The sequence below is a fragment of the Ornithorhynchus anatinus genome, chromosome 3, assembly GCF_004115215.2.
Source record: "Ornithorhynchus anatinus isolate Pmale09 chromosome 3, mOrnAna1.pri.v4, whole genome shotgun sequence".
Lineage (NCBI taxonomy): Eukaryota > Metazoa > Chordata > Mammalia > Monotremata > Ornithorhynchidae > Ornithorhynchus > Ornithorhynchus anatinus.
In genome coordinates this window covers 103,124,190-103,143,393 of record NC_041730.1, presented here as the reverse complement: position 1 = coordinate 103,143,393, position 19,204 = coordinate 103,124,190, and the positions used below count along the sequence as shown (strand labels likewise).

General features: G+C 44.5%; 2 protein-coding genes across 5 annotated transcripts in view; one reads left to right on the top strand and one right to left on the bottom strand.

Moving 5' to 3' along the window:
• The window catches only part of HERC4 (HECT and RLD domain containing E3 ubiquitin protein ligase 4), an 89,208-nt gene extending 87,282 nt beyond the window's left edge, over positions 1 to 1,926 (top strand). For all 4 annotated transcript variants that reach the window (XM_029060286.2, XM_029060284.2, XM_029060285.2 and 1 more), the window contains one exon: positions 1,248 to 1,926. In XM_029060286.2, the coding sequence (XP_028916119.1) occupies positions 1,248 to 1,456 (209 nt within the window). In that variant the 3' untranslated portion in view covers positions 1,457 to 1,926. The remainder of the gene's footprint in view (positions 1 to 1,247) is intronic.
• Positions 1,927 to 6,516: 4,590 nt separating this feature from the next.
• The window catches only part of SIRT1 (sirtuin 1), a 34,753-nt gene continuing 22,065 nt past the window's right edge, over positions 6,517 to 19,204 (bottom strand). The window contains 5 exon segments of the mRNA XM_029059838.1: positions 6,517 to 8,750; positions 12,477 to 13,061; positions 15,080 to 15,266; positions 16,436 to 16,515; positions 18,386 to 18,533. Of these exon segments, the coding sequence (XP_028915671.1) occupies positions 8,413 to 8,750; positions 12,477 to 13,061; positions 15,080 to 15,266; positions 16,436 to 16,515; positions 18,386 to 18,533 (1,338 nt within the window). The 3' untranslated portion in view covers positions 6,517 to 8,412.

Below are 19,204 nucleotides of genomic sequence, written 5' to 3'. Positions count from 1 at the left end.
AAAGTAGGGCCTGGAACCTGGAGCTTTTCTCGGTTGTTCCTGTGGACCCCACGAGTCTGCATAACTGAGTCTTTCAGTCATGCAGTGTTTCTTTACTGGAGGTCATATGTATGAATAGAAAATAAGATTCGAGCCTGATTTCCAAATGCGTGCAACTAAAGATGTGGTAGTCATCTCAACTGTTAGGCAGAATCTAGAATGTAAGCTCGTTGTGGGCAGGGAATGTGTTTGTTGTAGTGTACTCTCCCAAGCTCTTAGTACAGTGCTGTGCACGGAGCAAGTGCTCAATAAGAATAGCTGACTGACTGATACCTGCATCTCAACTCCCCTCCAACAGAGAGGTTACGTTCCTGGCAATTAGATCAGTGCTCTGCACATAGTAAGTGCTTAACAAATACCAACATTATTATTATTATTATTAATTGCTACATTAGAAAAACTCACGGAACAGAAGGTGCATCTAGACCAGTGCAGGGTACGGGAATGCTGCATATAACGTTATATAATATCTTGGCATTTGTTAAGCGCTTACTATGTGCAGAGCACTGTTCTAAGCGCTGGGGTAGATACAGGGTCATCAGGTTGTCCCACGGGAGGCTCACAGTTAATCCCATTTTACAGATGAGGTAACTGAGGCACAGAGAAGTTAAGTGACTTGCCCACGGTCACACAGCTGCCAACCGCGTGGGTACGTGCTGTTGAAAAAACATTCCCTATTTCCCTAAAAGCTTTCTGTCCAAAATACAGACTAAAAATGAATGTTCTGGAAGAACTAGTTGTGTTCTTAGAAATGTTAGAACTGTGATTTCTGCCAAGAAACTAGTGGCATGTTTCAGTCATCAAATGTGGAATGGTGTTGCTTAGTTCACTTAGACCCATCGAGATGGACCCATTAGAGCTTAAGCATTTTTCCCCCTCCACCCGATCCCCGTTCAGCAATAAAACTACTCTCCAAATGTCAAACCAACGTGAAAGCTGATGAAGCTCATATTCAATTTGGGGGGTGATCATTTTGGTACAAGTATACACACTTCAAATGGTCTGCCTCCTTCAAGAGTCGGCAGTGGTCCTATTCCTTTTTTAAGATACTACTTGTATTGGTGTTGGGGGCTGAAGCTTTGGATGATGACCACTGGCTGTATATTCAATCTATGTATACTAAGCTCCTAAGTATTACTAAATGTTGCTCGGCATTTTTAAATGCAAAGGTTATTTTACATTTTCATTAAAAAACAATTTCCTGACAGTATTTTTGACAGGTAGCGACCGCATTCCTATTCTCGGCATGAGGAGTCTGAAGCTGGTTATCCAACCAACCGGAGGCGGAGAAGGGTACCTCCCAGTGTCCCACACCTGTTTTAATCTTCTGGATCTTCCAAAATACACAGACAAGGAAACTCTGCGGTGCAAACTCAACCAGGCTATCGATCACAATGAAGGGTTCAGTTTAATATAACTCTGGAGGTATTGTAACTGTTCATTTTAATGTGAAAGCATTAAATGCGTTCTTTGTGTCTTTTTAGTGGTGGTGAGTCCAGTGGACAAAGGTGACAGAGGTGATATACTGTAATTAGCGGCTTCTTTGCAAAATGTTCAGTGATTATACGAATATCCATTCATCAAAGCCAAAAGTCTTAGATCAACAAACTGTGTTAATACTAAACTTATTGTACAGAACCATAGCTTTTTTTTTTCATCTGCCAATAAATGCGAGTATTGTGACTAAATTCATGATCCACAGACATGGATTTTAAGGGGCTGAATATTACCACAATGATCTGGTGTGAGAGTGTGCATGGGAAAACTTGCTTAATTTTTTCAATCACCGAGTGAGAAAACTTTAACTTCAATTTGCAATAGTCACTTGATTTATTTTTCATTTGTAAATAATAAAAGGTTTTGTAATAAAATAGTTACATTCTGATATGAGTGCAGTCTCTTTGGTTGAAATTGAACTGGGATGCCTTCTGGGGTTAAAAATGTGACATTTGAAATATTCTTTTTTTCCCCTACACCCTTCTCCTTTGATATTAAAAATGGGGAAGGTGGATGGCTTTGTTTTGGTTTTTTTTTTTTTTTAAAGAACACTGGTCTGGAATTTCTAGTGCTTCTTGGTACTGGTTTCTAGATGGTATTATTTTTTTTTCTGAGGCCTTCTGCTTTTCTACCTCCTCCTTGGCCTGTGATAGTGTCTGTGTCACAAGGCAGGGCTGACTATTGGACTATCAAAGCGTCAGGAGCACTGGAAGAATAGGTGCTGTGCAGCCCATCCTCCCAGGAGACAGAAGCCGTTCACAATGAGCCGGTGCAGTGTAGAGGAGTTAAAGACTCCTTACTTGGAAAACAAAGCGCAATTAGGGTCATTTAATTAGAAACCATTTTTTCATAGGTTTTCCTTTTGGTTTTTGCTTAAATTTAATGAGCTATCAGATCCTGCGTGTGCGTAGTGAAACCCTTTCAGACTTGCCGTTAAGAACCGAAATGTGTATGATGCAGTACGTATGGCTTTCAGCTGGTACAGATATTTATTTTTTAACTTTATAAAATGCGGTGAACTTTTAAAAGATATCAGTTGAATAAAAACATATTGGTTTAATAACTAAACTGTGATACTCATGTGAGAGCCTAAAGTTTTTTAAAGACCTTTGTCGGGTGTGAATTTATTTTTGCAGTAGTGCAAGTTGACGGTCAAAAGCAGTAAAACTACATTTCTGTATTCGGATATGAATTTTTCAAAGAAGTAACCAAAACTGGGTGCCACTGAAACATAGCAATAAGAATTAATACAGTGAATAGTTACTATTCTCCCAACCTCCAATTGCCTAGGCTTTAAAATGGTGTTTGAGAAGGCATCATCATCAATAGCATTTATTGAGTGCTAAGCACTAAGCACTTGGGGGACAGTGTAGTACCCAGAAGTGGCAGACGTGTTTCTTGCCCCCAGCGAGCTTACAGCTAAAGGAAGATACAGACATTAATATAATTTATCATATGTAATTTACAGATACAGACCTAAGTGCTTATAGGGTTGAGGGTAGGGTGAACATCTAATGCCCCGAGGCTATAGAACCAAGGGCACAGATACCGCGGGAGAGGGAGCTGGGGGAAAATAGGGCTTAATTGGGAAGGCCTCGTAGCAGAGCTATGACCTCAATAGGGCTTTGAAGGTTGGGACAGTGGTGGTCTGTCTATACGTTCTTCCCCTTGACTCTATTTATTGCCATTGTTCTTGTCTGTCTGTCTCCCCCGATTAGACTGTAAGCCCATCAAATGGCAGGGACTGTCTCTATCTGTTGCCGACTTGTTTATTCTAAGCGCTTAGTACAGTACTCTGCACATAGTAAGTGCTCAATAAATACTATTGAATGAATGAATTATATGGAGGGGGAAGGAGTTCCAGGCCAGAGGGAGGAGGTGGGGAAGGGGTCGGCCGCGACGAGGGCGGGGCACAATGAGTAAGTTGGCGCTAGTGGAACAAAATGTGCGGACTGGACTTTAGTAGATTGGTAAGGTACCAGAGGGTGAACTGATTGAGTTCTTTAAAGCCAGTGGGAAGGAGTTCCTGTTTGAGGTGGATGTGGATAGGCAATGACTGGAGGTTCTTGAGGAGTGGGGAAACATGGAAAAATGATCTGGGCAGCAGAATTGAAGCATGGACTGGAGTTGGGAGAGGCAGGAGGCCGGAGGCCAGCGAGGAGGCAGATGCAGTAGTCAAGACAGGCACAAGTGCTTGGATCAGCATGGTAGCGGTTTGGACGGAGAGGACGAGATGGATTTTTGTAACATGGCGTAGATAGAACCGACAGGATTTGGTGACGACTGAATACGTGAGTAGAAGGAGAGTTGAGTCGACAATGTCGAGGTTACGGGCTTGTGAGATGGGGGGCTAGTGGTGTCGTCTTCAGTGATGGGAAGGACATGGGAGAGGATAGGGTTTGGGTGGGAAGATTAAGGGAGTTGAGTTTGACAAGTTTAGTTTGAGGTGCCGTCGAGCCATCCAGGTAGAGATGTCCTAAAGGCAGGAGGAAATGTGAGAGCAGAGAGGTCAGGGCTGGAAATGTAATATACTCATTATATATGAGCGAGAGCTGGGAGGTAGTTCTTGCAGAGTCAATCTGATGACTTTGGAAAGCAGCACAATCTCATTTTTCCGAGTGTACTACTTGTTTCTCGGTTGTGGGGGAGCGAGAAGTCTTATTGTTCTGGAGACCTGGAGAGTGCTTCTAGGAAAAGACCACCATGCAAAAAAATGAGTCCATTGCAACTCCTGCTTGGTAATAAGGCATCACTTTCCCCTTAGTGCCATGTTCAGTGATGTTAAGAGCCAGAGAAGGTAGGTAAGTCTCAGACTGACACACCCCTGGATCTAATCTCCTTGTCGGCTCTCCTCTGAAAACAACACAACTCTTGAAAGCCATCCTTCTCCCCCTTTCACACTAGAACTCCATGGCTGAGTGGAAAAAGCCCGGGCTTGGGAGTCAGAGGTCACCGGTTCTAATCCCGGCTCCACTTGTCAGCTGTGTGACTTTGGGCAAGTCACTTAACTTCTCTGTGCCTCAGTTCCCTCATCTGTGAAATGGGGGATGAAGACTGAGCCCCACGTGGACAACCCAATTCCCTTGTGCCTACCCCAGGGCTGAGAACAGTGCTCGGCCCATAGTAAGCGCTTGAATACCAGCATTATTATTAGAACTACTAAAAACATCTGATGGTGGTCATTTGCAAGCATAGGATGGTCTGCACTGTAGAAGCAGGGAGGCTTGCCAGCAGCCGGGGGCCACGAGGTCCTAGCTTTTGACGTGCCTGGCTTTTACATTTTGCTGTCTGAGAAAGACTAGCCATAGGGAAAAGCCAAGAACTCAGCTGTGTATTGTTAAACCAGGCACTAAACTAGCCAAAGCAGGGCTGCCGGTGACTACCACCTTCACTGCAGTGACATCTTGCCAAAGAAACCCCACCAATTCCAGTTCTTTTTTTTGTGTTTTCAGGTACTGCGGAATTGTCTCCTAGAAAGGGGTTGGGGGGAAAAGGGCTGACAAGGTATTGTCACCTTGATGTTCCTAAACTGAAGGGAAGCCATTCTGTTTTATTGACTAGGCCTTTCTAAGGGCTGTTGACCTTCCTCCAGTGCTTGAGGGCTGACACCCTGGAGGTAGTCCACGGCACTGTAAAATAGAGGCAGAGATTAAATGGGTGGGAGCATAGTGCTACGGGTTTTCTCTGCTTACGGTGCACATTCAGTGGTACGGGCAGCCCCCGTAACCCACTTTTTACAGCTAAAGAGAATTAGATTCCTTTGGGACAAGCCCAACTCACAGTAGTTTTTCTAAATAACAGCAATAAATGGTATGTATCTGTACTGAGCACGTGCAGGCTCTGTGCTAAGTCCTAGGGGAGGCACAGTTATATTATGGTGCATTTTCAGCACTTACTATGGATCAGGCACAGAGCTAGATACAAGATAACAGTAATAATAATGACGGCATTTGTAAGTGCTTACTATGTGCACCCAGCACTGTTCCAAGTGCTGGGGTAGATATAAGGTAATCAGGTTGTCCCACATGGGGCTCCCAGTCAATCCCCATTTTACAGATGAGGGAACTGAGGCCCAAAGAAGTGAAGTGAAGCCCAAAGTCACAGAGCAGACAAGTGGAGGAGGTGGAATTAGAACCCACTCCCACACCTGGGGTCTTGCCACTATTTGGACACAGTCCCTGTCCCACATAGGGCTTCCAGTCTTAGGAGGAACAGACGGTGAATTCCCATTATGCAGATGAGGAAACAGGCACAGAGAAGTTGACTTGCCCAAGGTCACACAGCAGACGGGACAGGGCTGGGATTCAAATTCACATCCTCTGACTCTCGGGCCTGTGCTCTTTCCACTAGGCCATGCTGCTCCTTTAAGGCTACAGTCAGAGCAGATGACAATTCTTGCCCAACATGGGACTCAGTTTAAAGGGGAGAATGGGTATTTAATCCCATTTTACATTTGAGAAGCAGCATGGGCCAGTGGAAAGAAATAGGCTCAGGAGTCAGAGAACCTGGATTCTAATCCCTGCTCTGCTCCTTACCAGCTGTGTGACCTTGGGTAAGTCACTTTACTCCGGGCCTCAGTTTGCTCATCTGCAAAATGGGGAACCTGTTCTCCCTCTGTGGGACTCTGAGCCCCAAGTGGGACCTGATGATATAACATCCACTGCAATGCTTAGAACAGTGTTTAGCACCTATGAAGTGCTTAAAAAATATCACTATTATAGGTCATAGCGCATGAAGACAGCACTTAGGGCGGGATGGAACTTCTGACCCTCCTGGAGCTTGAGCCTGGGGCAGCTGTGTTTGAAATCAAATGTAAAATCTGGACAGCACTCGTGGATTCTGCTTGCATGTCTAGCAGAGCCAGCGTCTATACTTGTTCAACCTTCCCAAGTGCAAGTATGGCCAACCTCAACTCCAAACATCCTGTTCCTCAGTCGAAGGACAGTTTTAAAAACAAAAAAAAAGGAGGGGGTTGGGGGGTCCGGTGTTTAACAGAAAGGAAAGTCAAATGACCATTTTAATAGACTTTAGAACAGAGTGTACAAGTATAAAACACTGGTTTTGTATTTCAAAAGTTGCAGGAAGAGAGCCAGTCATTTTAAACGGTCTACAAAACATATGCCAGTAGAATACATAAAAGACATTATATACAATATAAAAGAGCAGAAAACAATCCTCACTGTAAAAATAATTTAAAACAGAAATTTTTCAATTTAAAATATTATCTATAGCACAAACACATTGTATCATGCAAATGGAAACTAAACATTCTCCGTTCTCTAATATAGCCAAATATACTCTGTCTTTTAGAATTTAGACGTTACCACCATCTTTAAGATGAACAGAAAGGGCCATTTAACAATTTTGAGTTTCTCTGGCATTTAAGGTCCTGACTAACTGTTTTGCCTAAAGAACAGCTACGATACATATTTCAAACTCTTTACTAAAAATTGTAATAAATATTAAAGCAAAGTATGAATAATCTACATCTGTATAGTTTCTTGGGGCATGTTGAAAAAAGTGGTTTGGAAAATAAATGCATTATTTACTGTGCAATTTTACAAAATATGAACTTCAGAGTGTTGGAACACACTGCAGCTGAAAAAATGGCCTAGGTTTAAGGCGGGCTAAGCATTTAAATATGTATTAATTTAATGATCCTGTTGATTACTGCCACATTGCAAGTTGTGTCTCCACCATACTAGATGGTAACTCAAATGTATCAAACCCTCCAGCAAATAGATATGTAGGACCTTAGAAAGAGACACTTTCCCGCTTAGCTGAACCGGCTAAATGTTACATTGCTGTGGATCTTTCATCAACTTCTTTCAATCTCTTGTGGTAATAGGAAGGAAAAAATACCAGCCCAAAATCTATTATTACACACTCCCCCTTAGAAGTACCAGTATTTCAGATTCAGAAAAGCCTTGCATATTCACATCATGGCAGTTTTAACATCTGTGGGAAAGAACATATGCAAGCTGTACCACAGTGATAGGTATTCACACAATAATGGGAAGAATGGAGCTAACCCAGGCAGGGCTAGACCATCACCCTTCTTTCTAAAAACAGTGAAACGAACATTTCCAAAGCATCTATTTAGTGGAGGGGGGCAAGGGGGAGGGGGGGAAAGAGTCTTAATTTTAAGGACTGATCTAGACATTACTACATGTCCACAGGAAGCATGAAAGCCTTATTCATTTGAACAGTAAAGTACCTGATACTCTCTACAGCACTTTGTCTCAAGAAAGCAGGAGATCATGTAAGTGCTCTTCCATTTAGCATCTGCAACTTCCACCTACTCACATTAAATATGTCTTCAAGACATAAGTTAGCTGCCACAAGTGTCCTGGAAAATGCCAGTGTTTAAAGGCAGGTTATGCTAGAGAACGAAACGTCTGCGGAAAATATACAGAAGCAGGAGGAGGGTGTAAGTTACCCCCCGAAAATGTTGCAAGAGCAAAAAGGTGTGAAAATACCATTCTTTGGTCTAGATTAGCTGTTCCCTTTATATTAAACATTCCAATGGCTTATTGAAAATTTTAAAATGCTGATATTCACTAAGCAAAAAAAAAAGCTATATACATACGGATGCATTATCGAACTGAACCTTTAAAAGAAAGTGAACATAGTGACTAACAGCTGACTGAAGATACTTAGTACCTTTCTTAAAAAAACACAAGTTAGTGTTGGTGTGCAAGTACAGAATTACTGAAACGTTAAAATTATGCATGAAAGTCTGGATTAGCTGTTTACAAATGTTACAACCTTACGGTTTTTGATGCTCTATTTTGAGTTCGGAAGTAAACATTCATTCTGACATGCCAAAGTTTCTAATGCTGGTGGAAGAGTTCCTGTAATCAGGCAATGATTACATTATAAGCCATTTGATGAATGGTCCATTTCTGCTGCCTCGACTTTCACAGACACGGCTTCGGTAACTGCCTCTTGTTCATCATCGTCACCCCCAAATCCAGCTGCTGCTCCTCCTCCTCCTCTCTCAGGACCGACAGCGTCATCCTCTAAGCCGTTATAGAATTCTTCAATCTCACTTTCATCCTCTAGAGGTTCTTCTAAGCTTGGACTATGGCAGGTCCCACTGTCACTATTACTTCCACAAGAGCTGGAGGACAGGATGTCATCTTCAGAGTCGGAGTATACTTCAGCCCCGTGGAAAATGTAGCGATTCGGTGGTAAAAACAGGTACTGGTTCCCTGAAACACATTGTGTGGGGAAGGGAAGAGAGTTAAGATTCTCATCAGTGAACTCAAAGTCTAGCCTGTATGAGATGACCTCTGGCTGGTCAAGTTTGCTGCCAGATAATTTTATTATAGGCTGTTAATTATTCTCTACAAGCAAATCTTACATTGTACTCTCCCAACTGTTTAGTACAGTACTCTGCACTCTGTAAGTGCTCAATAAATAAGACTGATTAGATTCAGCGGTCACCTGACTAGCTTAGACCCAGTGACTCTCAGAACCTCTCCAGAAGCCCGAGGAAGGCAAGCATGAAAGATGTTTCAGAAAACACCCACAGTGCTGGCAGCTGTCATCTCCCCGACAGGAAAATGCCCTCTTAGAGCTTCCAATCTCGGAGGGAATCCCTGAATGGACTGTGAAAGTTGAGGTTTCCAAATGACAAACCCATTCCTTAAGTCTGCATAAGCTTTTACAGAATTGACACATTTTATGTCCCCTTCCTCCATCCCTGCCTGCTTCTCCAGAATAGGAACCTCGGGCAACTACACATTTAGAGTCTCCCCCACTAGACCCATAAGCCTAATGTGGGCAGGGAATGTGTCTGTCATAATGTACTCTGCTCAGTGCCTCATACAATGAACTGCACCCATTAAGTGGTCAATAAATATGATCGACTGACCATGCTGTCCAGCTGTCTTAGCCCCATCAACTCCCTCAGTACAGTACTTTTATCAGTAACCGGGGGCAAATGCACTGGGACCTCAGCCTATCGTGGAGATACCCGATTTCCAGTCCAACTGACATCTGCAATCACGGGTCCGACTGGGTGGAGGTTGGAAGGGGGAGGCACGTAATCAGCGATGTGCTTTAGCTCTGCCACTTATATAATCTGTTGTATGACAAATACATTTGCCCCCTTCTAAAACCCAAGGTGAGGGGATCTGCACAGTGATGATTTCTAAGGGTCACTGATTCGTCTCCCTCCATCCCTGGGGAGGACCGAAGAGCCCTCACCCCTTCCCTCCCCTCTGATGGAACTGGTAGCTGCTCAAGGCAAGGTCCCCACTTTTCTTTTCAGGCATTACGAAGGAGCAGGGAGGAAGAGACAATTCCTTGAGAACAGGGATCGTGTGCATCTGTTACACTCCCAAGTACTTAACACCGTGCCCCCCAAACTGTAAGCACTCAAAAAATTCCAGATTGGCAGGAGGGAGAAAGGGGGGGGGAAGGGAAAAGAAAGGCTACTCTCCCAAGTGGCTTGCTTTTCCACTACTCTTTCTGGTCCTTGCCATGCATCAGGGCTGAGAGCTTGTGGTTCCCGTCTCCGCCATCCCAAAAGCCCCCCCGAGGAGGAACTGTGGAGGTGCTGCAGCATGCCCAACTGGGGACTGCCCTGCCACTGCACTGCTTTCCAGCCACTTTCTGCTGGCCCTTCAACCACCTCGATGTTGTACAGCCCCAAGGGGGGTGGCGGGGGGAGGGGGTCTGCATCTGCAGCAGGAGCTCCATCGTTCCAACCCAGCCCGTCCCCGACAGCAGCGTGGCTCACTGGAAAGAGCCCGGGCTTTGGAGTCAGAGGTCATGGGTTCAAACCCCGGCTCTGCCACTTGCCAGCTGTGTGACTTTGGGCAAGTCACTTAACTTCTCGGTGCCTCAATTCCCTCATCTGTAAAATGGGGATTAAGACTGTGAGCCCCACGTGGGACAACCTGATTCCCCTGTGTCTACCCCAGCGCTTAGAACAGTGCTCGGCATATAGTAAGCACTTAACAAATACCAACATTATTAGATCCCCCGTGATGCAATCCCCAGGGAGATGGGCATGTGATAACTGGATTAGATGGGGTCAAGCAGATGGGCTTTCAGGGCAAAAAGTGGAGCCAACATCTCCTTCTACATCTTGTACTCTTTGGGAAGCAGCATGGCTCAGTGGAAGGAGCCCGGGCTTGGGAGTCAGAGGTCATGGGTTCGAATCCCCGCTCTGCCACTTGTCAGCTGTGTGACCATGGGCAAGTCACTTCACTTCTCTGGGCCTCAGTTACCTCATCTGTAAAATGGGGATGAAGACTGTGAGCCCCACGTGGGTGAACCTGATTACCCTGTATCTACCCCAGTGCTTAGAACAGTGCTCTGCACATAGTAAGCACTTAACAAATACCAACATTATTATTGTTATTATTTCAGCTCCAAGGGATGGGGCAGGTCGACTACACCTGCCCTTCCTGGACCACAAAATCTGGGATCAATCGATCATTTATTGAGAAAACGTGTGCAGAGCACTGTACTAAGCCCTTGGGAGAGTACAGAGTTGGCAGGCACATTCTCTGCCCGCAATGAGTTTACAGTCTAGAGGGGGGAGATGGGCATTACTAGAAATATTGAAATTCCAAGTATGTACCTAAGTGCTATGGGACTGAGGTCATTAACCTCATCACCCTCAATGCCAACTGCACAGGGGCAACCTCCCTCCCAAAAGCTGCCAGTCCAAGGCTCAGAGGCCCTTTTTCTCGTTCCTCTCACCATATTGAAGGAGGCCTCAAGGGACCCCTACTCAGTTACCTCATCTGTAAAATGGGGATTGAGACTGTGAGCCCCACGTGGCACAACCTGATTGCCCTGTATCTACCCTATCACTGAGAACAGTACTTGGCACATACTAAGCATTTAACAAATACCCTAATTATATCATGTCAGCACCTGCATTTTAGAGGGGCTCTAGTACAACAGCTCACTGATGGGAATTTTATTTAGCAAGCAGTACATCTTGAAATTCCAAGTACTAAGAGCAGCCAAGAGACCTACTAAAAGTACAGCTTACTTAAGCAGTACACTAACCTAAAACTCTCATCAATCGCATTTATTGAGTGTCAACTCTAAGGCAGTGTGTGTAAATGGTTTTCCATCACATGAGGATGCAGAGCTGCCAAAGTGCCAACTGGTGCAAACACTGCAGAAACGCTGAGATGAAGACAACCCCTTGAAGAAGTCTGAGCATGGACTGACCCTGGTATCCACCTATCACTTGGAATCAAAATTCTCCAAGCGCTTTTATGTACGCGCCGTGGATCCCCGTGACTACTCAGAAGAAGCAAGGCCAGGAGCACTGTTACAGCTGAACCGCCAGCAAGAACTGGACCAAGGTCAGAGAGCAAGTTTCTCCAATGAGCTAGCACTTATGGCAGACAAGCAAGGAAGCAAATACTGAAAACTAATGCCATTTTTCCTGCGTTTTCCATTATGGAAATATTGTCCCCCTAGGTCACTGTGCTAACTCTGTATCTTCTATAAATTCAGTCTACCAACTGGCCCCACACATCTGCCAAAAATAGCTCCATCGTTTTAGGAGCAGCATGGCCTAGTGGAAAGAGCACGTTCCTGGGAGTCAGGAGGACCTGAGTTCTAATCCCAGTCCTGCCACTTGCCTGCCGAATGACCCTGGGCAAGTCACTTAACTCCTAGGTACCTCCGTTTTCTCAACTGTAAAATTTGTGTTTGATACCTATTCTCCCTTCTATTCAGGCTGTGAGCTCCCATGTAGGGCAGGGACTGTGTCCAACCTCATTAACTTGTATCTGCCCCAGGGCTTAGAACAGTGTTTGCCACTTATTAAGTGCTGGACAAATACCATAAAAGACACACACACGCGCGGGCGCGCGACCCATAGCCATTCGAAACGCCTCTTCTGTTCAGGCTGTTCACACAGGATTGTGTTTTCATAGTGGATAAAACATCCCACTCACCATCAAGCCGCTTACTAATCTGCTCTTTTGCAAGCCTACTGCCCCAGCATTTTCTCAGTGTTTCCGCAGCTGAAGTTCTTTCATTCCTCTCTTTATTTTCCCCAATGCTGGCAGCGGCGTCCTTCGTACGATCCAAACCCTCCAACTGCTGGCTCACAGCGGCGGCGCTTTCGGAAGATGACTGCCCTGCCTGCGGGGCCGCCCCCCCGGGGCACCCTCCTGCCTCCGCCCCCGATTCGACTTGCACCACTCGGCTGTCAGTCATCTGCTCGGGGCGGGCGGGAGCCGCCAAGGCATCTGGCGGCGAGGTTCGGTCGGGCGAGCTCGAGCCTTCTGACACGTGGAGTGGGGTCGGGGGGAGCGCGGCCCACCGAGCTTCAAGCTCCTTGTGTGTGCGTGGAGGCTTTTCCGTGATTTCCGAGAGCTTTACGGGGTTGGAGCAGAGTTGCGTGTATTCCCCTCCCAGCCTCTGACACAATTCATTAATGATGACATCGCAGTCTCCAAGAAGCTCTACATCAAAATGCAGATGAGGTAACGGTTCCCTATTAATCAAGATCTGAGGCACTTCGTGGGGTATGGAACCTATGAACGAGAAAAACGTGTTACCGGAGCCAAGGCTGGGGGAGGAATGCTGACACGAAGCCAGGTCCTGAAAGTTCTTAGCCTGATCAGATCTTCACAGAGAAAAAGGTTCAGTCCCTATCTACACCCTGTAGCCCTTGTCCAGAATCTCCCCTTCTCCCCGACTACAGTACCATACCATTACTTTAATCTAGCAGTGACTGGGTCTTCATGGGCTTCCTGGATATGAGGAGACCAGATGTTCTCTAGGTATAGCCCCTTTCCCCAGAAACCTGGACAATCAATCAATGGTATTTATTGAGCGCTTACTGTGTGCAGAGCACTGCACTAAGCGCTTGGAAGAGTACTTCATTCATTTAATCGTATTTATTGAGTGTGTACTGTGTGCGGAGCACTGTACTAAGCACTCGGGAGCATACAACGGTAAACAGATACGTTCCCTGCCCACAATGAGCTTTCAGTTTAAGGGGGAGACATACATTAATATAACTAATTTGGAGCTGTGAACATTGTCTCTTGACCCAGCCTTCAGGCAATGTATCCTCATTCTTCGTCCCCACTGACCCGAAAGTGGCCAGTCCAAATGCCTCTCCCCAACATCCAACTGCACCACCACCCTCCTTTTATTCAGGGCACCAACTTGGGACTGGGGAAAGAGCTCTCTGCTGAGCCTTGACAAAGAAATGGTTTTCACATAGCTAACTCAAAGGTGGAGATTCCTCTGGGCTTCCTAGTAAATGTGCTATCAAACAAAATGCTAAAATGGCAGCTCTAGACTCCATTCCTCAGTTACGAACTCTTAAATATCATAGACTTTCTCAAATTGCTCTTATTTGCCAACACCTGCCCAGGGACAAGGCTGGAAGGGGGCTGCTGTGCTGTTGTGTGTGCAGGTTCTCTAACAATTTGGCAAGATGCGACAGGAGAATCCCAGAAACGTGTGCACAGACCAACAGCGGTTTCCTTGAGCCGCATTTATTTACCACTCCAGGCTCAGCAGTTTAGGAAGGCGCTTTCACTATTTGGAAAACTGTTGGGGCAGAGGAACAGTCCGGGGAAAAGGTCTAGCAAGGTTCACTTCTCCTGCCTCATCACTGTAAGAAGAAAACTCAGCTCCACAAAACAAGGATCTTCCCAGATGGAGTCTCCCTGCTTCCCTCTGGTGAAGAAGAGGAAGAATGAGGAAAGGGAGGGAGAGGCAAAACGTAGCCTAGACCTGTGTCATCAACTTTTGGGGCCACAATTTGCCTCAGTAAGGTAGTAAGAATTTGGCTGAAACCAGCTCTTTGTGCATATTTTTGAGCACTGATTATCAGCTTTATCTCTGATGAACCCAAAATGTTAATCTAAGGAGAATCACCAGCACTGTAGCTCTTGGAATATCGTGAAAATTCCATACTTCAAAAGACACCTAATTAACCTCATATTTTAATCCACTTCACAAGAGCCAACGCTTTCACAATTACCCTCCACTGTCCCCATTTAATAGCCAGGAGGCAATATGTATTCTTACCCCTATTTTATAGGTGAGGATACAGATACAGTCGTGCCACTGAGACTGAAGTGATCTGCGGCCAAAATCATGTGCTCTGCTATTAGACTGTCACATTCAAACTTTCTGCACTATAAGCGTTTGAATTTAACAACTCTGAAATCAGTCAGGTTTAGAAAATATTAGTCCTCTAATCTACTGAAATGTCAGACAATTCAAGTCTACAAAGTTATAACTATCACATGGATGGCAATTTTAAAAGCAAAATGGTGTAGACCACTGAATGCTAAAAGACAAAATTCTGTTGAGTTCTTTTTCATTGGAAAGAAAAAATTATAAGCCATTTAGGGCTTACCCAACACAACACCAACCTCAACGAACAAGAATCACGACATGACCAGAAGAAATGTATTTGTTTTTCTTTTTAACAACCGAGTTGGACACTGGAACCACTATACTGAATACCAATTTCTTTAAGCTGTCTCATTTACCTCCCACTGCCCCCAAAAATCTATCACCAACTTACTCGGAATCAGCGCTACTGGTCTTACTTTCAGGGAAGACCCAATAACAATGAGGAGGTCAACTTCATCTTTGTCATACTTCATGGCCCTATGAAATTGCTCTGGTAAATTTTCCCCAAAAAACACAATCTCTGGCTTCATGATGGCAAGTGGCTCATCAGCTGGGCATCTGGGACATCTAGGAACAACCTGCACCAGGTATAAGAGGGAAAAAAAATTAACAGCTTCAGATTTACAAAATGTCTTCCTTTCCTGCCTCAGGCTCACAAACCTTTTCAGGACTTAGAGTGCCAAAATACCCGGAGTCCAGCAAAATTTTCAGATTAATATATTAAAATCTAAATTTCTTCATTTTTGTTGCTGACATCTGAAAAATGGTAAAGCCCCAAACTAATTTATGCCCTTGTTTTTCATCAATGGAATCTGAGCCCTGACTCTGGGGGAACACTGTATTAGATGCCTGAAAGGACACGACAAAATTTGAAAGACATGATCCCTGCCCTCAAGGGGCTTCATACTCTTGGGCTTGACCAAAGACTAGCAGTTTAGCTATCTGAAGAGAGTACTGTTGCTAAGCGGTTTTGGGGAAATATTTAAAATTTAAGTTAGCCCTGTTAAGGATTTAACAGGTTTCTTATGTACAAGTCTTCGGCCCAATGCAAAGAACAAGGACTCCGTAGTTACTAGATAAATTGATTCCATGAAAATACAGTGCTAAGTGAAAGAGTACTGAACAAAGTATGATTTCTCAAAGGAAATAATAGAAAGCCCTTGAGTGTTCCCAAAATGCAAAACACTGACCAAAATAAATACATTTATAGCAATAATAAAACACACAATATAGTTACATGACCAAATAACAATCAGACACCGATAATATAAGATTTTGAACTACATTATGGGTATATATGAAAATATTTTTATTTTCAAAATGTTATCATTCACAGCCTATTCAGCAAAAAAACCCAAAAAACACCCCACCTTGGGCTACATATTAAATTATTAATTCAGTGTCAAACAGAACATACAGCTATTGACAAGAGGTTTCAATTTCAAGTCAATATACTTCAAAGGATGAGGTGAGCATGGAGGAAGGGTGGGGGAAGGGGAAGAAGAAGAAAACAGTGTGAAAAAAGGGAAGTGCTTGAGAAGTATACTCTGCTCAAGCTGAAAACCAAGAAGTGAGGGTGCTCTAAGAAATATTCAGCATTAAACTTCAGTAGCTCCACTAAAAAAGAATTTCAAATGAAGAATGTTTTAAAGGGGATCCCTGCCTCCTGACCCCACTACCACCAAAATGATACTCTCTCCATGATACACAAAAGGACCCCCAAAAAGTCATGTTTTGATTATTTTACCTGATTAAAAATGTCTCCTCGTACAGCTTCACAGTCAACTTTGTATTTACAAATCAGGCATGAAGCTGTCGCAAAGGAACCTGAAAGGTGCCAGAGATATATTAGAGGTGAACAGCTCAGTTACTACTCAGGTAGCAGGAGCACTCACAGCCCCACAAAGATCTTTAGTTATACTGAAGATAGTATAAGAAAGTCAAAGATTTTACAGACTTCATATAAGGTGGTGGGAGGAAAAAAATGACAACTCAAATTCCCAGCCTCCAGGTAAGGGAGGATTGGCAGAAATCCCTAGAAATCTGAAGCATCAGATGTATATCAAGTGTAAATTATTCCAGAAACGCCTTGTTTCCTCTCATCTCACGGCTGGATGTTCTGCCACATCTCCAGTCAAGCCAGAAGCCCACTAAATGCCGTCTTTAGGAAGCCCTTGGAATGCTGGCAACTGACAAATTCTATCCCTGGAGTTTAGTCTGTTAAATGAAGAATGAGAACTGAGTTTTCGTATGAAAATATCAATCTCTCCAAGGAACAACATTAAGATACGGGTGTGTTTAATGATGCCTTCTCCATAAAGTGCCTTAACCTCCAACTTGATTTCCTGAACAAAATTGGCATTGGATGGTGGAATGTTACTGTACACTGGGTGGCAAATTGTTCCAGTCCTTTATGTAATCCACCTTTGTGGGTGTTTTATTAAGGATTCTGAATCTGAGCCCGGGGGTAAAAGGTTTTTACAAGGTCCCTTCCCTGAAAACTAGGACAAAAGGATAGAGGAGGTGACAAATGAGTGCTAAATGGGCCAGCTTGCATCAAGTCATACAGTTCTCAGCTGAACGTGATAGTCAGTAACGCCTTAGCAGACGTCTGACTCATTCCCATCAGGTTTCTGGGTCCCCAATTACCCTGGCAGAAACGATTCTCCCAGGTTTGGAGGGGGGTGGGCAGAGAGAGCAGGCTGCTTCTAGGGCTACAATTTCACATCCTGCAAGAAACCGGGAAGGCATTTAGGTGCCTCAAAAGTCAAGTCATAGGTGTCCACATGAAGCCATCAATCAAACCCAGCCTGGTTCAGACGGCTCCCAGGAACCACCTGTTCAAGTGGGAGAGTGCAGGGCCTCTAAACTTGATACATTCAGCATCAAATCAGAAGCCGGTGGAAACTTCCTCCCTTCTAGGCTGTGAGCCCGTTATTGGGTAGGGATTGTCTCTGTTGCCGAATTGTACTTTCCAAGTGCTTAGTACAGTGCCCTGCACACAGTGAATGCTCAATAAATACGACTGAATGAATGAAACTCACTTCTGGGAGGCATGTGAGATTGCCCCTGGAGGTGCTGCTGAAAGGGATTCCCAGAACATGTCTGGTTCAGTGCTGAGTTCTTTGGATCCGTGTCCCTGCAGCCAGCCGGGCCCAGCCGGAACTGGCAGAAACAGACAGACGCCTGCCCTTGGACTTTCAAACCCAGACCGGCTTCACTACCGTTGGACCCGCTAGCTTAAGGCAACTGCCCAATAGTGAAAGGAAAGGGGTTATTTACAGTTAGAGCTTGCTTTGTCTCTAAGTGTTTTACTTCATGCTTCTTGGTCTTTCGGCCATTCCTCACGACTCCACCTGGGCCTCTCAAGCAAAGAGGGAGAAGTCAGGGGGGCTGCAGGGCTTTTCATCCACTGGAATAAGATGGGGGCTCTGTCCTACCCGAATGACACTTTCAAAAAAACAGACTGAAAACCTCTGGACTGGAGATACATCATCTCATTCCATGCTTAGAGGTCTGACAGAATCCATTTCAGAAAGGATCAGCCATTGTATACTGCCTTTGTACTCTTAAACGACCCGATGGCCTAATCCTCCAGGTTGTGATTTTTTTTAAATGCACTAGGAATGAAGGAGTCGAATATAATTTAAAAACTTCACATTTTCATTTAAAATGCCCAAACAAAAAGTTTACAAACCATGACACTGAATTATTCTTTGGATCCCTGCAACTTGTTCCAGTGTATCTATATTCTGAGTGTAGTTGCGAAGTAATTTTCCTTCCTTATCCGACAAGGCGATAAACTTGTGGCACAGAGATGGTTGAAACTGCCCAGGATAGATTTCCTAGAAAATATAGAGCAAAATGAGAGAGTTTCTTTTGAACAAGTAGCTACAGAGTCTGAAGCTAAATTTAACAATGTCAATTTTCTTGTCCCAGAAAAGTAATCAGCGACCTTCTTCCGTAAAATTTGGTAAGCAAAATTTGACCCGTTTTTCCTTACCCAGTTTATTTTATTCCAGAGCCCCAAATGATAAGACCTATCGTACTTTAGGACCCAAAATGTACATCCTAACTGTAAGCTCAACACTGTTGGGAATACATGTGCTTTAGGCAAGGTCAAAACTCAAATTCGAATGGCAGAAATTTAAAGCCAAAGATTTCAGGGCTCTACCACCTTGCCAGTATGTTGCCAGCAGGGGCCAGGCCCAGTTTGCAAGGTCTAAGTTCAGCCAACCCTCTGGACTGGGTCCCTCCAGAACTCTGGCACCCGCCAACCCTAGTCATCTGCGGTGCAAGAATGTGGAGTACTGGGCATTGTGTGCAGTGTATTCAGAAACAGCTCCTTATATCTTCCTTTATGTCTCAGAGGAAGAGAGCAATTGGGCTTGCACAATTTCTTTAACTGAAATTCAAACTCGGGGGGGCCAGAATCTCTGACGCCCGTGGGAGATTGCTGGGTTGAACCAATAAGCCACTGCACATTAACAGGAGACACTGGTCTAGTGACTTTGCC